This window comes from Erpetoichthys calabaricus, chromosome 16, assembly GCF_900747795.2.
Source record: "Erpetoichthys calabaricus chromosome 16, fErpCal1.3, whole genome shotgun sequence".
Classification (NCBI taxonomy): Eukaryota; Metazoa; Chordata; class Cladistia; order Polypteriformes; family Polypteridae; genus Erpetoichthys; species Erpetoichthys calabaricus.
Window position 1 is genome coordinate 103,637,442 of NC_041409.2, and position 20,889 is coordinate 103,658,330.

A 20,889-nucleotide genomic window follows, 5' to 3' on the forward strand; every position below is an offset into this window, starting at 1 on the left:
GTTACTCGTTCGGTGACTGTCTCATCCTGTATCGCATAGAGATCTAAGCCTGCTGCCCCCTCACTGCCCCTAATGGGTAGTTTCGCGTCTGGATGCTCTGTCCAGATCTGTATTGGCCCGTCTGCGTCCATTTTACAGATCTGAAATTTCATCCTCTGCAACGGAGTTGAACCTGTTGCAAATGGGCGATTATTGAGCGCGCAAACCGCATCCACTAAATGCTCCTTCCAGTTTTGGAGCGTTCCCCCTCCTCTCTTACGCAGCTGAGTTTTCAATAACCCGTTAACTCGTTCCACTAACCCTGCGGCCTGCGGATGATAGGTTACATGGTATACCCACTCTACCTGTCTTTCCGCCGCCCAGCGCTTCACTTTCCATCCTGTAAAGTGCGTCCTGTTATCTGATTGAACCTGCAATGGGAGGCCATATGCCAATTCTACCTTTTGAAGGGCCAATAGGGTGGCCTCTTGGTTGGCATGTGGGCAGGGATGTACCACCAATACTCCGGAGTATGTGTCCACCACCGTGCATGCATACTCACACCCTTTGGACCTAGGCATGGGCCCAATAAAATCAATTTGCCAAATTTGTCCTGGTTCCCGCCCCCTGTTAATATGTCCCATTACTGGTTGCAATACCGGGAGCTTCTGCTGATGCTGACATGTTTCACAATTTAATCCTACCTCCCTCGCTTTGTCTATAGTTAGGGCCACCCCCCTCTCTGCTGCCCACTTTACAGTAGCAGCCGCCCCAAGGTGACCCCCCCTCTCATGCGCCCACTTTGCCATGTCTGTTCCATGTTCCATTATTGTTACTGTCGCGGTTTTGGTTTGGGCATCCGCCACCGCGTTAAAAAGAGCCTCTGCATCCGTCCCTTTTGTATGCGCGTCCACGTGCGACACCGTGATGTTAGGATTATTGGCAGCAATTTCCCAAATTTGTTCCCACATCTCTCTCCCCCAAACGTCCCTTCCTTTGATTGCCCACTTATTTTTCTTCCATGTGGGCATCCACACCCCTAGCCCGTTTGCCACGGACCATGAGTCAGTGTAGATATGACAGGGACTCAGCTTTTCCTGCTGTAATATCATCGCTACTGCCTGTAGCTCTGCCCACTGACTGCTCTTTCCTTCTCCCCTCCCTTCCAGCATTTTCCCAGTGTGAGGATTATACGCCACCGCTTTCCAGCAGCGCCGCCCCCCCACCACTCTGCAACTCCCATCGGTGAACCAGGCGTGCTGTTTTTGCTCGTCTGTCAGGGTATCGTATAACTTACCCCATTTCACCGGCGACTCCTCCTCGTGAGTCACCATTATTATTTCCTCACCTTCCTCTGGTACCTCTGCCACTTTCTCGTGTAATACAGACACACCGGTTGCGCCGGGCTTCGCCCGGTCAACTATGTACCATTTCCATTTGATTATGGTGTTTTCTTGGGCTGCCCCCACCCTGTGAGTTTTGGGGTTGCTCATTACCCATGTCATGATCGGTATCTGCGGTTGCAAAAGGACCTCATGTCCTAGTGTCAGTTGTTCTGTGTCTATGAGTGCAAGATAACACGCCTGCAATTGTCGTTCGAACGGAGTGTAGCGTGAACATGCATCTGCTAATTTTTTAGACCAGAACCCTAAAGGTCTGCGTTTCCCACTCTGCTTTTGCCACAAGCTCCAGTTAGCATAGCACTCGGTTGAGAACACCTGCAATTCTAGAGGCCCATCCTCCACCCTTGCCAGGCTCCCTGCCTGCACTATCGCTTCCTTGGCCAGCGCGAAAGCCACCTGCGCTTCTGGTGTCCATTCGAACGTATTCTTTTTACGTGTGATCTTGTATAACGGCCCCAGAATTTGCCCCATGTGCGGTATATGGTGTCGCCAGTATCCAAATAGCCCCACAAATTTCTGCACATCCTGCTTTGTTTTTGGGGTTGCAAAGTGAACGACTTTGTTGCGTACCTTTTCCACTATCTCTCTTTCTCCCTTGTTCCACTGAATCCCCAAAAACTTAACCGTGTGAGAGGGTCCTTGTATTTTTTGTGGGTTAATTTCCCATCCCTTGCTTTTCATGTGTTCTACTAGTGAGGCTATCGCCTCTCCTACCTGCCCCTCTGTCTCCCCCTGCACCATGATGTCATCGATATAATGGGTGATTGTGAGGTCCGCCGACCTTTTCCACTCATCTAAATATTCTGCCACCAGCCGGTGACAGATGGTTGGGGAATGTAAATACCCCTGTGGCAGGCGTGTGAAAGTGTATTGTCTCCCCAGCCATGTAAATGCAAACTGATCCTGCTTATCCTCAGGGATGGGGATTGTGAAAAAGGCATTTGCCAAGTCTATCACCCCGTAACACTTTCCCTTACTTGCCTGAATTTTTTCTATCAATGTAATAGTTATTTAGTTCTCGGTAATCTACCGTCATTCGCCAAGTGCCGTCTGACTTTTTAACAGGCCAGATTGGGTTGTTCCACTTAGTGGTTGCTCCCCTCAACACTCCTACGTTCAGGTAATCTTTTATTGCAGCCTGAATTTCTTCCTGCCCTCCTGGAATCCTATACTGTTTTTGACACACTACTTTTCGGGCGATTGGGATGGGGAACGGTGGTATTTTCAATTTCCCCACTGTCACTGCTCTAACTTTCTTTGGGCCCCCAAAAGAAAATGTCCCCTCATTGGGGAGATGAAGAGTCATCCCCCGTAAAATGTCCATCCCTATTATATACTCTTTCACTGGGGTGATTAGTACGGGGTAGGGTCTCACGGGCAACTGACCAATTTGTAACATCACCGTCACCTGAGTGGCAGGGATGTCCGTTCCCCCAATCCCCTGCACTGTCAATCGTTTCCCCTTGAATTTAGATGGATTCCCATATATTAAAGTGGCCTCCGCACCCGTATCGATGAGAGCCTTTACTATTTGTTTGTTTTTAGTTTCCCAATGTATCGTTACCGGTACAAAAGGTCGAATGTCCGCATCGTGCCAATTTAGAGCTCTCACCTGTGCTTGGCCCCATCCCTAACAATCTCGTGCTGCGCGTTCTAATTCTTCGACGGGATATAAAGTCCTTCCTTTATTTTTCCCTTTCCCTTTGCTCTTAGCTTTCTTCCCTCCTTTCTTATGTTTACTCTTGCGCCGGTTTTTCCCCCTGTCTTCCTCCTCCTCCTCCGAGGAGCTCTCGGAAGATGAAGAGGGGCCAGTTTCATCACGCTTCTTACTCAACTTTTCCCACTCAGCAAAAGTAAGAACTTCGTCATGCTTTTTACTTAATTTTTCCCATTCAGCGAAGGTAAGAAATGAATGTACTTCTGCCTTTGCTACTCGTTTCTTTATTCCACCAGACTTATCTATAAGTCCTTTTTTCTTTGCCCTGTCCAGGAGCACTCCTGTAGGCAGTCCATCTATCTCTTCCTTAGGGACTTTAGCATTAATTAACGCTCCCCATAACTCCTTCCTATTCACTCCCCCTGTTCTATAGGCGCTATCCCTTGATGTAGCCCCAGTGGGTTGTGTTGCAGCTGTCCCTGGCGGGGCTCCTCCCCACTCCCCCAGGTCACCTAAATCCCGTAATTTGGCTACAACTTCCCCCACTCCTGCACCTACCTCATTCAGTAAAAGAGTCATTATTATTCCTTTCAAGTTAGCAGGGGCTGTTTTTATTAGGATGGTCCTGGCTACAGATGTAAATGGGAACACATCTAACTGATCCGCTTGGCCCGCTACCACGGCGTCCCTCATTGCCAATTCTCTAACCACTCGAATCGCCTGCTGCAAAGTCATCCATGGTTTTACTTCAGGCCAATTCTGTGGGTGTGGATATATTTCATATGCTGCATTCGCCGCCAGCGCCAGCAACGTGCTGTCCCCTTCTAACTTAGTCAATTCTTGTCTCATTGCTTGTTTAAAACGGGAATCGACAGCATAATCTGTAAATTCAGTACCATCCCCCTTATCCAGTGACACATGCCCGGCTCCTGCATCATGCAAGCGTACGAACCATGTGTCTACTAGCTCATTTCGCCCTTGTGCATAACGTGATCTAAATCCTTCCCTTTCTTGTGCAGTATAATCTTCGAAAACATCTCCCCTCCTAACATTACCATGTGCGTCAGTAAAAAGTCTGCGACGCATCACGGGTTTAGCCTGTAAAGGCAGAGGATCAATTACCGACCCTGCATCGGGTCCGTCATCATCCTCATAATCATCATCCCAAATGTTACCATCCCATTTTTCAGGATCCCACTCATGGACGTTAACTGCGGCTACAAACGCTTTGATCTTCGCAACATCCGGTCTACGCTTCTTTTTCGCATTCACCTTGGCTATGCAAAAGGCTGCCTTTTCCGCCATCCCCTCGGCTCTCTGTACCCGCGGCAATAATACAGCTACCTGGGATTCGGCCATTGAGGCCCACCCTAACGCATCCGCCAAGTCCATTTGCATTTTCTTAATCTCCCTTTCTTTTTCGTCTATCAGACTATCCAGATTTTTAACCGCAGTTAGCAAAACCCACCCTCGCGTCTGCAAGCCCATTATGGGTTCCTTTGCAGACACCTGACATTTCTTAAGCGCGGCTAGCACATTCACTGGTGTTGGGGGATCCAAGCTCTGCCAATATTGTGCTAATCCCCCCCCACATCTCAATTCTCTGGCGCAGTCTTCCCATACCGTTTCTTCCCAGCCGGGGAGAGGTAAAGGAGCTGCGCCAGGGTTTTTATCCTTTTTCTTAAACATCTCTGATTTCCTTGGCCTCACTTAATAGTTCAATATTTTACCAGATTCCCCAAAATCCTGCCACCGACTACGCCAAAATGTTTTAGTTTGGGAAAATGGTTCAAAGGTTTTAACAGAAAATAAGCAGGCAAGAATCAGAGAGGAAAGGTCCAATACTTCAATTGTTTACTTGTTCAAATATAATATCAGTTACATACAATATAATAGCAATATACATGCAGATATAGGAATTGTACTATTGACTTACAGTAATATATATAAAGATATGTGATTTATACTATTAACTTACAGTAATACAGATATGTGAATTATACTATACTTACAGTAATATCAAAAGACCCAGAGCCATCATCCTAGACCAGTAGACTGAGGGAGCCCGCGTGTCAGTCTCGTCAGAGGATCAACTCGTGAGCCTGGTCCAATACCGGGCGGTGTGCACGTTCCCCACGGTTGAGCTTCCGAAGAAACTGAGGGCGGAACCTTCCCTTATATACTAATTGAGTGTCCTTACCCAAAATGGCTTACGTGTAAGCAGTGTATACAGAAGTGATCAGTTTCTGCACACCTTCTTCCCACGGGACATCTTATTGTTTTTCTTCTACTTGGCCCTCACTGAGATGGTGCCTAGTATCAGAAGACACACAATAACAAGCGTTGCTTGCAATGAAGCCCCTCGAAGTGAAAAACAAGTACATGGCCTTGACTGTATTCCCATAACATTCTGAAACTCTTTATGAGAAGCAAGTTTTTGCACATTCTTTCGCTATCATCCCAAACATTCCAATCTTTGTAGCTGGTTTTGCACTGAAGCGACCAATCCCCCCCTCTTACTCCTTTATTTCATCCCTTCTCCTGTTACAGAGAAAACCTTTTTTATTACAGGCATTGATTATTCAATAAATATAAGCTGTAATCAAGTAACTGGCAATAGAAATGTTAGTAATGGAGTCTTTGTCGCACACAACGAGGTGTAGGCAAGTGACATGGAAGAGGGTCACAGTGTAATGTAATTATTTACGACATTGGCCCCCCAGTTTAAGATATTTGCTGAAAACCTTTGCTGTAAACCATGTTGATTGGTAAAGTGACCTCTTCTGTCATAGCAAACCCCATCTTTGGGATTTTATTTCACCGGCAGTCATCAAAGTTTTTTCTTCTCTGGTAGCTTTTCCCATTATGATAGGTTTCTGAAGTCAGACCTAGCAAGTGGCTTTTTTTTTTGTATGTGGTGCTCCGTATATATGCTGCTTTTGTATTTCAGTGCACTATTACTATTACTATTACACCAAGCTATGTTTACTGCACTTTGTTTTCACTGAAGTGTTCTGTTCTGTACCTGGATGTAAAATTCTACCCCCGTGTGTCTGTTGGATTAAACAATATGTCTCATGGTAAGTCATATTACACTTAGCTATAAAATAATAAGATTATTTAGTTCAAGCTGTTAATGTAAGCAACAGTTAATCCTTAACAACTCTAATTAGGACACCAATGTTAAAACTATCATGTTCAGAACACTGAAGATCTAACTGTTAAAGGTTATGGGCGGTGCAAGGGGGACTGAGACAGAAGGTATTCTTTTAATTTTGCCTGATTACTGTAAATTTTTTAAATATACAGACCAGGGGCCTCATGTATAAACGGTGTATACACACAAAAATGTTGAGGATGCCCATTTCCACGCTCACATCGTTATGTATAAACACTAAACTTGGTGTAAAGCCACACACATTTTCACGCCAGCTCAACCCCTTGCATACGCAAGTTCTCAGCTGGGTTTTGCAAACTGGTGGCACCCAGCGTCAAAGCAGGGTTACTGTTCCTGTGTGGTCTCCCTTTCTTTTTTAGATTCACATCCCTGATGCGGCTTTATCAAAATACACTGAAATTAACCACGTATCGTTTATTAGTTTAAGGGACATGATTATAATCAACCTGTAACCATATAATGGTGTATGGAATGACTAAACTATTTAAAATACAATAGCCACTTTAGCGTTGCTACTCTCAGTGTACCACTCGGAGTATTTTAACCCATTGTATCTGAGTGTGGAATCACAGCTATACAGCAACTGATCGGAAAGCTGTACAGCGGGTTGTGTCAAGAGCGGGGAGAAATATCGAGGTACGGCTTCTGGCACACGCTGCCTAAGCCATGCGCACCGTCTATTTGAACTGCTCCCATTCGGCAAACACTTCACAGCTTTTACTGCACGGACCTTGCGGTTCAGAAACACTTCCATCCCAAGAGCTCTAAATGCAGTGGGCAGTGGTAGCAATGAGTTGGCGCCCCATTCAGGGATTGTTCCTGCCTTGCGCTGTATTCTTGCTGGGGCTGCCGAGACCCTGAATGGATAGATGGATGGAATAATTAAACATGTACTACCCATTCATCCATTTTCTGAGTAGTTTATTGCAGTTCAAGGTTGTAGTTGGTCAGATACTGTCACAATAGCTTTGCAAGAAAGGTACAGTCACCTAAACTCACAAATTCATTCACATGGGAAGAATTTCGTGTGAAGTTAATCTTCCAGCTATATTTCCATAATGTGGGAGGAAAGCAGGAGTACCTGGAGAAAAAACAAACGTGTAGAGAATATGCAGCCTTCTTGCAGACAGGTGACTGGGATTTGAACTTAATTTTCTGGATGCCTGTCGCAACACAGCTAACCCTGGCACCACTTCAGTGGCACATATACTGAAATTGGAAGGACAAAGCTGGGCTTAAAATTAAGAAATCAACCTTTGACTGTTATGGACTTAATAAACATAAAAGTGCCTCTCAACACAGCAGTTGTAGCATCTAAAACAGTCAGCGTGAAGAAAGTGAGTTGTACCAGCAGCCTGTGAAAATAATGCTAGGACTAGTAATACTGTATATTACGTTTTAAAATACTGTAAATTTTAAAGTTGTCTATCTTAATACTTGAGATATTGTAATTGAGCAAGTTCTTTAAATTTCGAAATTATATTTCACAGTGTATTAATGGTGTTAACTTTGTTTTTCAGAGTAAAACTGCTGACATGGCAAATGACAGCATTCATATTTGTGAACTGGGAAAGACGTGAAGGTAATTCTTCAAGCATGTTTGAATTTTTTCTGTAGAGGCAGCAAAGAAGCTATCCATCATTTAATGCTGAGAAGTTTAACAGATTTTTCTTTTTTTTGGTCAGTTGCTTAAGAGCAAAATAACAGCAAAACGATTCCCAAAATGTATTTGCAAGTGCCAACTGAAAATCATCCGGTAAAGCAGCTACATCCACTGTCTGAAATGAACAGCTGCCTCGAAGCGCACCATACCAGTTCATACCCGCATACAGCTGCATCATACACTTTGTTTACAGACGGTTCACCTACAGACTTTAAAACTGAAAAGGAGCAGCGGGACATTGAAAATATAAGCCACTGCAAATTGGTTCATCAGTGTACTGTGTGTCAGAAGTCCTTCAAATTTGCATCAAAACTTGAACGCCATTATTTAATTCACACAGGACAAAAACCCTTTACCTGCTTGGTTTGTGGGCGAGCATTTAGGCAGTCCATTCATTTAAAAAAGCATCAGGAAACACACCTCAGATGGGATCCCTTTAAGGATAATCTTCAAGATTTCTTCAGTGGGAATGACCCTGCAGATGCCTTATATAGTGAAACGAGTACTGTGGGTCCTCAGTATGGCTTCACGCATTCTGGTTCTTTGCAGCTGTATACTGCACTTCAGGACCCTAAACCATCTAAACCACTAGAACTTAATATCGGTGTGGCCCCAAGTGATGTAAATGGGATTAATTGGATTGATTTCAGTGCTTGCGAAGTATCTGATTGGCCAGGATCAGAAACTGATACCTCCATCAAGCAAATACTTCAGGAGCATCGGTTCAACTCTGCAAGAGAAGGGAAAGGAGGGAGACAGAAGAGGAAAGCACACCAGTGCTCAGTGTGCCTGAAATGCTTCAACTCACCATATAAGCTTCAGAGACACTTCCTCATTCATACTGGACAGAAGCCTTTTGAGTGTTCAACCTGCACAAAATCGTTCAGACAGCTTGTGCATTTAAAGCTACACATGCGCATCCACACAAAGTCAGGTACTTCACAGTGGTTGCAAAGTGGAGAGTCTGAATGTGTAAGAATCAATAGCAGTTGTGAGATTCAAGGTAAGCTATCAAAGCTAGAAGGAAATTCTCTGCAGGACTCAATTCCAGAAAGCGGAAAGGATCATGTCTTGTCTTCTGATCACCATGATGAAACTGGTCTTGGCAGAAGTAAAGATGAAAGATATGAAGCTCTTGAAAGAAACATTACAACTGTGCAGAATCCTCATTGCAAATCTGTAAAAGGAGATCGAAAAAAACACCAGTGCAGTGTATGCTCAAAATGTTTTAATTCTCCTTCCAAACTAAGCAGACATTATCTTATTCATACCGGCCAGAGGCCTTTCCACTGTGTAAAATGTGGCAAAACTTTCAGGCAGATGACACATTTAAAAGTTCATCAAGGAACTCACGAAAACTACAAGGATCATGGGCGGATTTTTGAACCAGGGAGAAACAAAGACTTGAATAATCCCCCGAGTCCTGTACAAAATAAATCGGATTATCTTGCCACACCCACCACTCAAATAACTTCTGTAGTCCATTTTCATCAATTTCAGCAACAGGAGTATAAACAGGAGCCTGCTTACTCTGAGAATCAGCAGAATAACGACAGTGGTGTTGTCAATGACCTTGGGGATCTGAAAATGGTTAAGACAAGCTGTAAACTTAAAACCGAATATGAGACATTTGACTGTGCTACAGACGAGATGGAGGCAACTGGAGAAAAAAGGCAGAAAGTAAATCGGTGTAATGTATGTTTGAAATCTTTTAAGTTTGCCTCAAAATTGGAACGCCACAAGCTCATCCATGCTGGTTTAAAACCATTTAAATGTCCAGAGTGTGGAATTGCTTTCAGGCAGGCAGCTCATTTGAAAAAGCATCAAGTAAAACATTCAAAAACTAATGTAGATGTCAAATTTTCTTTGTACAAATTTAGCCTTGCTGTTCCCCAAGATGGCTGTACTGAAAGTCACGACTTGCTATGCAAGTTTCCTGCAGATGCCGATGCTTGTAAAAAGGAGCAAGACAGTACAGATGGGTCCTCCTTTAAGCTATGTTCTTATGAGGGTCACGTAAGCAATGAATTGTTGCAAGTGGAGCAGCTTGACCTCAACATTATTGTAAAACCCGAGGAGATGACTGATCCTTGGACTGTTAATGATATGAATGCGACTACCCCAACAACATCTGAGCAGAGTGTTGTCAATGAGTTATCCCAGCAAAGGCCTGAAAGAGACTGCTTTAATAAAAAGTCATTGGCTAAGGCCAGCAAGAAACTTCATCAATGCATTGTGTGCTTCAAATTCTTCTCTTCTCCCTATAAACTTCAACGACATTTCCTAATACATACTGGCCAGCGGCCATTTGAGTGTTCTGATTGCCAGAAGACTTTTAGACAGCTGGAACATTTAAAACTCCATAAACGTACTCATTCAACGTCCCATTTATCTCGGACATTGTTAAAAAAAGAAGCAAATGTGAAAATCCTAGTGTCACAGCAGAAGACCTGTACTAAGGAGAATCCTACTCGGGTGAAATCTGAAGAATTCTTGCCAGAAAAAGACTCTGGAGAGTACGATGTAGAAATATCTAAACAGCCTACTGATATGGATAATGTTCAAAACAAATATTCCAAAATTGGGACAAGTTCTATGACTTCTGAGAATTTAGCATCTGGAAAGTTATTTCGCATGCATGGGTATGAGCAGCCTCACAGGCACAGTAAAATGATGAAGAGGAGGACACATCAATGCTCTTTCTGCTGCAAATGTTTTAACTGTCCATCTAAGCTGCAGAGACATTATCTAACCCATACAGGCCAAAAGCCATTCAAGTGCTTTTCTTGTGGTAAGCAGTTTAGACAGGCTGTTCACCTGAAAGTTCATCAGCGGACACATGACAAATGGCGGACATTCAAAAGTTTATTACAACAACAAAAGTTTATAAAGTGCAGAAGCAATGAAATGGGCTCTGGTATCAGCAGCCTCTCTGATGTCTCTCAGCCTGAAGATCCTCATGACAATAACACTGAAAAAAGTAGGCCCGAGTTGGTAAGTTTAAATGAAACAGGCCTCACATCAGCAATGGGTCAAGAGGAGCAGAACCTTGAAAGCCAAAATGCTGCCAGCAGTGTTAAAAGAGTCTATCAGTGCTCAACATGTCAAAAGTGTTTCAGTGCTCCATCACAGTTGCAGAGACACTGGCTCATTCATACTGGCCAAAGGCCATTTGAGTGTAATTTTTGTCATCGGGCATTTAGACAAGCATCACATTTAAAAGCTCATCATCACACTCATAGGGAGTTAAGGGCCTTAAGAAGTGGTAGTCTTCATACCAGACTGACAGTGCTAAAGAAACACATAGCTCCTCCTGCTAGCAATGGTAGCCTTTGTGATAATTTAGAGACTTGTAGTCCTCAAGATTTAAATGTGCATCATTTTCCACCTGTAATGGAAGACATCCTTTCATTGGATGTGGAAAAACTAAAAACAGGCCAGCCGAGTTTAATAGGAACTGCCAAGTTAGGTCTGAAATCAAATTTGATCAAGACTAGCGAGGAGGAGACTCCACAGCATCAAAGTGACACTGAGAAAATGAGTTTAAGAATGCAACTGCATCAGTGCTGCTTTTGCTTCAAAATTTTTGACTGCCCTTCCAAACTTAACCGGCATTATCTTTCACATACTGGACAGAAGGCTTTCAGATGTTTTGTTTGTGGAAGAAAATTTCGCCAATTAACACATTTAAAAAGGCATCAGCAAAGTCACAGCCGAAAGAGAATCATCAGAGATTGCAGTCCGCAGAAGAGGCATTTGGTGGCTGGTACAGGTACAGGCAGTGAGCAACAGATTGAGGAGCCTGACCACTGCTGGCCTGGTAATGAACTGAACATTGAAAATGAGAAGCACTTTGAGGTTGGGTATCTCTGTTCCAAAGAAAGTACTGTTGATGGTCAGAGATTTGATGAAAGTGGGAGTATAATAGGAGAACTGATTTTAGCAAACCAGATGCTTGCTTCCGAAGACCTTGAAAATGTCCAAGGCAGCAAAAAACGTTATCACTGTCCAGAATGTCAGAAATGTTTTGATGCTCCATCTCGACTAGAACGGCATTACCTAATTCATACTGGTCAAAGACCCTTTAAGTGCAGTTTGTGTTCTAAAGCATTTCGTCAGTTGTCACATTTAAAAATGCATCAACGCACTCATGGGGAATGTATATCAGTAAGTGGATCTTCTAATTTGGGGTCTTTACATGCAGAGACATATAATTCTGGAGATCAATCATTAATGCTAAATTCTAGGGAGCCTACACAAAGCCAAAAACAGGAAGAGATGGATGCCAGCTGTGGATCCTGTGTGACAAGCGAAGAGCCCCCTGATCAACTGTCTAATTATAGCCTAGGCATAAGCCATAAATCCTTTGGAGGAAAGCCATACGAATGCTCTGTTTGTTCAAAAACATTCAACTCCCCTTCCAAACTGGAAAGACATTTTCTTATTCATACTGGTTTGAAACCTTTTAAATGTTACATATGCACCAAGTTGTTTCGACAGCTCTGTCACCTACAGAACCATCTGAACACCCACACTGAGTGGAAGGTCTGCTCCAATTCACAGACTGACTTTAATAATCTGCATTTTAGTCATCAAGAAGAAAGTCCATCAAATTCAAAGGATGCCATTTCCGATTTTAATGGATTATTAGAAACCTCCTTTCAGGAGCAAACAGAACAGGCTTCAGAAAACTCTAAACCTGTTTTATGCCATTTAACTCTTGAGACAGACAAGGCGGCAAATGGTATATGCCTTCCTCATTCTTTCCTAGAGAAGAGAACTTTAACTTCAAATGTAAATGTTGCAAAATCTTCAGTGAAGTGTAAAAATGATTTGATTTACCAATGCTCAGACTGTCAAAAATGCTTTTCTTCACCATCAAAACTTGGAAGACACCAACTAATTCATGGTAGGGAGAAGCCTTTTGAGTGCTCAGTCTGCAACAAGATGTTCAGACAGGCTGCTCATTTAAAAGTGCATCAGCGCGTCCATGCAAAATGGTTTGAGGCTGTACCTCCACCTGAGTTTAATGATGAAAGCAGTCACAGGGCTGAAGATCATATTCCAGGTGGACTGCAGACCCCTGTTTGTGTGATGGAGTTTGAAGGTGTTTCAACTCCTTTAACGGAGAATGCTGGTGAAGCAATGTTATTGGAGCAGCAAGAAGACATTGGATTAAGTTCACAATCCAAATACACACAAGACTACTTGTGTTCAACCAGTCTTAATCGGAGGATGCACTGTATTCAGTGTGCCAAGCTTTTCAGCACAGAAAGAGAACTTCTGCTACATAAGTGCCAGGCTTGTGATGCAAAGGTGACAGAGAAAAATTCAAACAGGAGCCCTTATCAGTGTGCTGTGTGCTTTAAAAGTTTCAATTCTCCATCAAAGTTTAAAAGACATTATCTTATTCATACTGGACAAAGACCCTTTGAATGCACAGTTTGCAACAAGACATTTACACAGTCCTGTCATTTAAAAACACACCAGCTGACACATTTTAAATAACTTCAGTATTATTACTAATAAAGGTGCAAAACCATTCTGCTCCTCATTTCAAATTACTTGATGGCAGGACATCTTTTGGCAATATTGTCTTTGTATTCAAGTAAGTGTGATGCAATTTGTTCATTTTACAGATCTTTTTGAGTGTGGCATGTGTTCTTGTGCTTTATAGCAGATGCAGTAGAACCTCTAGTTACACAAGGGATAAATTCCACAGTACCAAATATACAGGAAATTCTCATGTAGTGAAGTTCTTAGACAACGTGTTACACTGACTGTAGCAATCCTGGTTACACCTGTGCACTCTAATATGTGCAGAATGCATTTACATCAGTAGCTTTAAGTGCAACATACCCATGACTTGGGCTTGACATGCAAGGCTGCACCAGAGGATTAGAAAAAGCAAACCTGCAGTTCACAAAAATCACGAGAGAGCACAAGTGGTGCACTTCTCACTGCTAGAGGTGCTGTGTGTAGTGACGAATGTGTGGAAATACAGGTTCAAGAAGTGCACATCTTGCTGTTTCTCACAACAGTGCACACCAGGATGAGTGACACAAAGCAAGAGTATCCCTAGGAGCATGTCCTGTTGTTTATGGGGTGCTCTGAATGAGACAGAGTGAAACACGAGTAAAATGTCCCTCTCTCTTTCTTGTTCCATTGGGACCAATAGTGATTGTGAGAGCAGCAGAGGTGCAGCCCCATCTTTTTCGCACTACCACATGAAGTAGTGAGAGAGAGAGAGAGAGAGAGATGGTAGGTGCGTGAAAGGCCCGTCTTGTACCATCTTAAAAAATGCACTTCACTTATACTGATTTTAATCTTGGTATACGGATGGGTCTTGGATTACAACAATTTTAAGTCATCATAATGGTATAAAAGTCCCTTATTTTCCTATTTAAGTGGATTTCTATGATGGATTTTAGTTGCTTAATTTTTTCCCCTTATTAATAAATGAAACTAGTTTTGAAATATAGTATATGAATATGTAGCAGCCATAACTAATGGTAAAACATACTGCAATACAGTATTACACATACTTTGTGACTTTGTCCAAGAGTCAAGTGAAGTAAATGGCAGCCACTCGGCACGCTTCACCACAGGTAAGCCGATCAATCAACAACTTTTCATTTAGCGGAGTGGTAGAAGATACTTCTTGTCATTCCCAGTATCCTAAATAAACATCATAGCCATGTCGTCTCAGGGAGTACAGTTGCTGGCAGGCAAGGTGACACTTGCAATGACCACATGCAGCTCACATCTTAGAAAAGACAAATATTGCATGTTTATTTGTTATTAACAACTGTAGGATATTTAAACAAAGTTGACATAATGGACATAACTATTGGTTGACTTTAGATTAAATTAGCACATTAAAAAAAAAAAAGACGAGCAGGCCATTCATCCCAGCATAGTTTGCCAATCCCATCCACTCAATCCTTCAAAAATAACTTCTTGTTTTAAAAGTCCCGAGAGTCCTACTGTTCACCACACTATGCGGTCACTTACAGCATGTTTCCATGGTTCTGGGAGTGTTGAAAATCTTGATAACATTTCCAACCGTATTCATGTGTATTGGATTAACTTGTTTTAAAGTAACAGTCTCAATCCACTGGACTAATTCCCATCATAATTTTAAACATTTCAAACATCCATTTTCCAACCCGCTGAATCCGAACACAGGGTCACGGGGGTCTGCTGGAGCCAATCCCAGCCAACACAGGGCACAAGGCAGGAACCAATCCTGGGCAGGGTGCCAACCCACTGCAGGACACACACAAACACACCCACACACCAAGCACACACCAGGGCCAATTTAGAATCGCCAATCCACCTAACCTGCATATCTTTGGGCTGTGGGAGGAAACCGGAGCGCCCGGAGGAAACCCACACAGACACGGGGAGAACATGCAGACTCCATGCAGGGAGGACCCGGGAAGCGAACCCAGGTCTCCCAACTGCAAGGCAGCAGCGCTACCCACTGCGCTACCGTGCCGCCCCAATCATGTCTCCTCTTAATCTCCTTTTACTTAAAATGAAAAACCTCAGCTCTAATATTTCCTCATAATTTATCCCCCGCAGTTTTAAATCAATCGAGTCTTTCTTCTTTAGACCTTTTTCTACTCAGTCTGTCTTTTTTGTAGTGTGTAGACCAAAACTGAACATAATACTCCAAATGAGGCCTTAGCAGTGCATTATACATTTTAAGGATCACCTCCTTTGACTTGTATTCTACACACCAGGGTGCTATATAACATAAGATACTGTTAGTCTTGTTAATGGCTTCAGAACAATGTTTGGCAGTTGTTACTGTCAAGTCCAATATGACTCTGCAATCCTCATAAGGTGTACTTTAAAATTTTCATACCTCCCATTATGTATTCAAAAGTAACATTTTATTTCATACATGTAATACTTTAAATTTACTGATCTCAAATTTCATCTGCCACAAATTTGCCTAAGCCTGTCAGCTGTACAAGTCTGTCTGTGATGATTCTATGAATTCTTGAGTATCTGCCAATGCACCAAGTTTGTTATCATCTGCTAACCTAACCAACTTATTTACTTACATTCCTATCCAAATTATTTTTACGTATTAAAAACAGAGGTAGCCCTAGTACTGCCCCCGCTGGATGCCACTCTTAACATCAGCCAATTGTGATAAGGTTCCTTGCACCGTCACCCTCTGCTACCTGTATTTTAGTCAATTCTGTATCCATTCTACACATCACTTCCTGAATTCATACTTGTTTGGGTTTAATTGTCAACCTCTTATGTGGCACTTTATCAAATACTTTCTGAAATTCAAGATAAATAATCTGGGATGCAAAACTCTGGTTGTAGCCTTTTGTTGCTTCCTCATAGAAATCCAACATGACAGTCAAACATGGCCTTCTTCTGAAACCAATGATCATGGAATTCCTAAAATATGCATCAAGGTTTCATATCTGTAATCACTCACCTGTTTAACATTCTGTCATAAACATGATCTGGTCCTGGTGATATTAATCTCAGTCTTTAATCTGAGCAACCCTTAACCCTCTACAATTTTTCATATTCTTCAGTAACTCCTTCGTAGTTCCTTTTTCCAATGGGACGTTATACACTTCCTCACATGGGAAAACCTGCAAAAATGCATTATCTGTATTCTTTACTGCGTTGGGTTGGCACCCTGCCCGGGATTGATTCCTGCCTTGTGCCGGCTGGGATTGGCTCCAGCAAACCCCCATGACCCTGTGTTTGGATTCAGCGGGTTGGAAAATGGATGGATGGATGGATGTATTCTTTAATTTCCTTGAATATTCCCGATGTACTTTAGCTCTTCCTTGACTGTCCTTTTATGCCGAACTACTGAAAGAATCTCTTTGGTCATCTTTCTCCTTATCTGCCATATTCCTCTCTAACTGTTTTTTAGCCTCCCTAATATCCTTCTTAACCCTTTAACCGCCAACTCCCTAAATATTCCCCACGCCAGGCGAAATCTGAACAATTTTCGTTATTTTACTTTTTTACATTTATTCAAGCAGTATTGACCACTAAATGTTGTGCAAGTTCTAGAAATGGGCAAACACATAATAAAACACAAAATGTACCTTTTCTCAGGCTTCCACAACAATAAATCATCAACTGTAACTGACGGTCCTGGCATGTAGGGCAACTGAAATGCTTCAAATAAATGGTCAATCAAAGGACGTAGCTTGAACAAGCGGTCGCGGTTTGGATCTTTATCTGGCTCATTTCTGTTGTCATTCAAATGAAAGAATTTCAGCAGCAAAGAGAATCGGTTACGTGTCATGATAGCTGCAAAAATAGGTGTTGCATACATAGGATCTGTAGACCAGTACATCAATATCTGGTTTTCTGATTATTCCCATCAACATCAAAATCCCAATGAATTTTTTCATTTCGTTTTCATCAGTGTCTACCCAAGCACGAACACGGGAATGTGGAGGTAAATTGGGATTTTTCTCAATAAACTGTGCTGCATACAGATTTGTCTGATGAGCAAAATGTCTGATCAAATCAGGTGACACAAACAGCTCATAAAACTGCTCAGCAGTGTAATTGTTTACATCAACAATAAAGCCACACGTTGCCTCAAACGGATGCAGAAAAGGTAGTTCACCTCGGGCAGCAGTCCAGTTGAGATGCTGGGGATACACCCACTCATCACCGTCATCCGATGCGCCGTCATTCATAGTATCATGCAGCGCACGTTGCTGATCATCATTGTCGCTAAAATCTTCTTCAGAACTGCTACAATCATGATCAGAATTATTGTCCAAAATCGCCTGCAAAACCTCACTTGAAGTCAGTTTACGTTTTGCCATATTCACAGCTTTCACTTTCGAATCACATCACGTGATCGGCCAATACAAGCGCAGAGTTGTCAAAATACAACGTAGTAATAATACCCACGCCAAACTGTCAGTTATACTACGTGCCAGGCATTCACATAACCAGACAAATGTGCCGGATAATTCTGGCAGTAAGGCGTCAACATTAAAGCTACGATGCCGGATATATCCGGCAGAGGGCGGTTAAGGGGTTAATGGTTGCACTCATGTTCTCAAACACCCTATTATTTGTACTGGATTCATTAGTCTTATACAGTAATTCGTCTGTTTTTTTTTTTTTTTCCTTTGCAGACTTTGCCACATTTGTTCAAAATTTGCCCTATCAAAGTTAAATCTTTTGCAAGTTCTTTGCATTTGCATTTTTTTCAAAATACTGAGAATTTTTTTATTTTACTAGACATGAAGCCCGTTACAATAATGGGCGCTAGAACAGTAGTCCATAAACATTAGTAGGCACAGTCTATATTAAATGGAAAGGGACCTTTTACCTCATTAAATTGTTTCCATAAAATGCCTGTAATTTTCTCTGACAGTAATACTGGCTTTGCTGTTCGTAATATGCGTTTAATTTTATGCGACAACAGTGGGCAATCAGCAGATTCTCCCCAGCAACTGATGTAATGTGCGCGAAAATAAATCTACTTATACTTTACCGGGGCAAGCTTTCTTAATCGCAAATCTGACATCCTCAGAGTGAACACTTGCACAACAATGGGGAAGCTGGTCTCCGCGTCTCAGTACCCGATTGGATTTTTCGTTTTCTGTTTTAGGTCTTACCTCATTTACAGAAATGCGATTGGATCTGCCGCACGATCTTTTATAGGTCCCGCAGTCTCTGTCTTGTGTGACGTGTCAGGCGACCTTTGAAGCAACGCACCGTGCCCTGCGCATGCGCACTTCACCAGAAGACAGACACACACACACACGGACACCTGGATGCACACAGGGATTTTATTAAAGAGGATGTTCATTTGACCCTAGTGTTTCAAACACCTCTATACTCTCAATTCTATCCTGATTATTACAAACTATTAAACATTTTGAAAGACATCGTCACCCTGTGTTGGTATGTTAAAGAGTTGCTCATTACGTGTATAAACTGCTGTCATACTCCGTAGTTTGTAAGGATAGCCCAGAGAATATTTGGGTAGTTAAAGTATCCCATGAATATTAGTGTTTTGTTATTTACAGTACAGTATTTTTACCTTTTTTTTTTTTTTACTGGTAAGTTTGAAAAAAAATTCTTACATAAATAAAATTACATACAGTATTTGACATTTTTTCCACAAGGTTGGACATTTTTAGTGCATACCCCACTTACATACAAAATGAGTTTATAAATGTCTTCATCTATTGAACTTCTTTGTAACCCAAGTCCCACTTGCATATTCCAATTTATTTTGTCACTGGTTTGGATAAAATTGAATTAGAGTTAGTTTGTTTTGTGTAATTTGAGGTTCTACTGTACATAGACATTATGGCACAAAATTCACTGCGGCAAGGCACAGCACTGGTAAAGACACCGCACAAAACAACTGCTTGGATTATTTAAAGGCTCCAAGCTAGAAAAGCAGAGACTAACAAAGAATTACAAAAAGAATAAAACAGGTGGCTTGAAAATGAAGGAGCAAGTAGATTGTCTGGTGGGGACTTCAAGTTTCAACTCGGTATATTGTTTGAACCACTATTTAAGAACAAAAAGATAAAGGATTTTTTTTTTTTTTTTAAATGTGTATTCTCATGTAAATTTAGATATTATTAAAAGGCTTATTGCTTCTTTTCTATAAAGAATCGTTCTTTTACAGTGCAAGGCACCCACTCATCCTCTGTAAATGGATCCATGAATCCTTAGTCTTTACAGCACATTAAAAAATTAATCCCAGTCACAAAACAAGAATACCATCCAAAAACATTAAAAAGTAAAAATGAAACAAAATGGCAAAGTATATGTATTGTAAGAGGACAAGAGAAAGAAAAAGGTTTAGGGTGACACAATGACAACCCATATATTGTAAGTGGAAAATAATTAATGCAGCCTTTCAGCAAAAGAATGTCCCTAAGGATGCGAGTCTCAAATTAAACTATCCAAGATGGTGACACTTCTGGTTAAATGCCAGCCAGGCAGGAAGAGGCAGGTCCAGGTGGATGGATACCGGAAGTGACATCAGAGGTGGCGAGTTTGGGAGAGGGAGGAAGAGAAGAGGCATTAGAATACAGCGCTACTCTGTGGATGGCTGAGGAATTACCACCAACAGCAACAACTCCACTTAACATCTGTCGTCCACATGAAAGATTTGGTATCATACAACTATTTACCTGTGCCAAGATAAATTAGAACTCTAAACAGCAAATACAGAGCCAGCCTCTCTGTGTTATATGTTTGTCATTACTGTGTGTGTCCCCTCTTGTGTCAATATATATATGCAGTAATTGCGTTTCTATAAATGTTGTGTTTCTAAATTAATTGCATTATTCTGTTTCTTAAAATGAGTGAGTTTCAGTTACCTTGACCTCACTCTAAAGGTTGGAGACCTCCTCCTATAACAGATAAGGAAACAATTAAAGTTGGAGCCTCACCAAATTATTTAATTAATTACTGGTATTTTATTGCCAATGGCAAGACTGATGTAGGAAACTCCACTGTAATTATGTTATTAGATTTAAGCCGAGCATTTGACATCATTGACTATTGTATTTTATTAATACCTTATATTGCATCTTTGCCATGCGCAAGGTGCTTAAGATATAAATATTTTCTGGAAAGACTGGAAAAGAAATACAGGATAGGTAAAGCATTAGAGTAAATGGAATATTAAATCAGATTATGATACTAAATTCAATAGTAAAAGAAATGCCTAAACATATTACGTAATCTGAGATACAACACACACACACACACACACAAATGATCCTAACAGGCATGACACAGAGGTGAACTGAAGAAAGGGGCAGAGTGTTGGGTTAAGTTAAAAGACTTCCTGAACAGATGAGTTTGAAGTGGTTTTTTAAAAGAATGAATTGAGTCCGCTCATCTCATTCATTTCGGGAGGTCATTCCAAAGTCTGGGCGCTATACAGCTGAAGGCCCTGCTCTCACCCACAAAGTGCAGGTTAGTGGGGGGCACAACAAGATGGACAAAATCAGAG

General features: G+C 41.8%; 1 protein-coding gene across 1 annotated transcript in view; it reads left to right on the forward strand.

Moving 5' to 3' along the window:
* LOC114666449 (zinc finger protein Xfin-like) overlaps positions 1–19,952 on the forward strand; it is a 34,070-nt gene extending 14,118 nt beyond the window's left edge. The window contains exons 2-3 of the mRNA XM_028821314.2: positions 7,738–7,799; positions 7,914–19,952. Of these exons, the coding sequence (XP_028677147.1) occupies positions 7,941–13,388 (5,448 nt within the window). The 5' untranslated portion in view covers positions 7,738–7,799; positions 7,914–7,940 and the 3' untranslated portion in view covers positions 13,389–19,952. The remainder of the gene's footprint in view (positions 1–7,737; positions 7,800–7,913) is intronic.
* Positions 19,953–20,889: the final 937 nt, after the last annotated feature.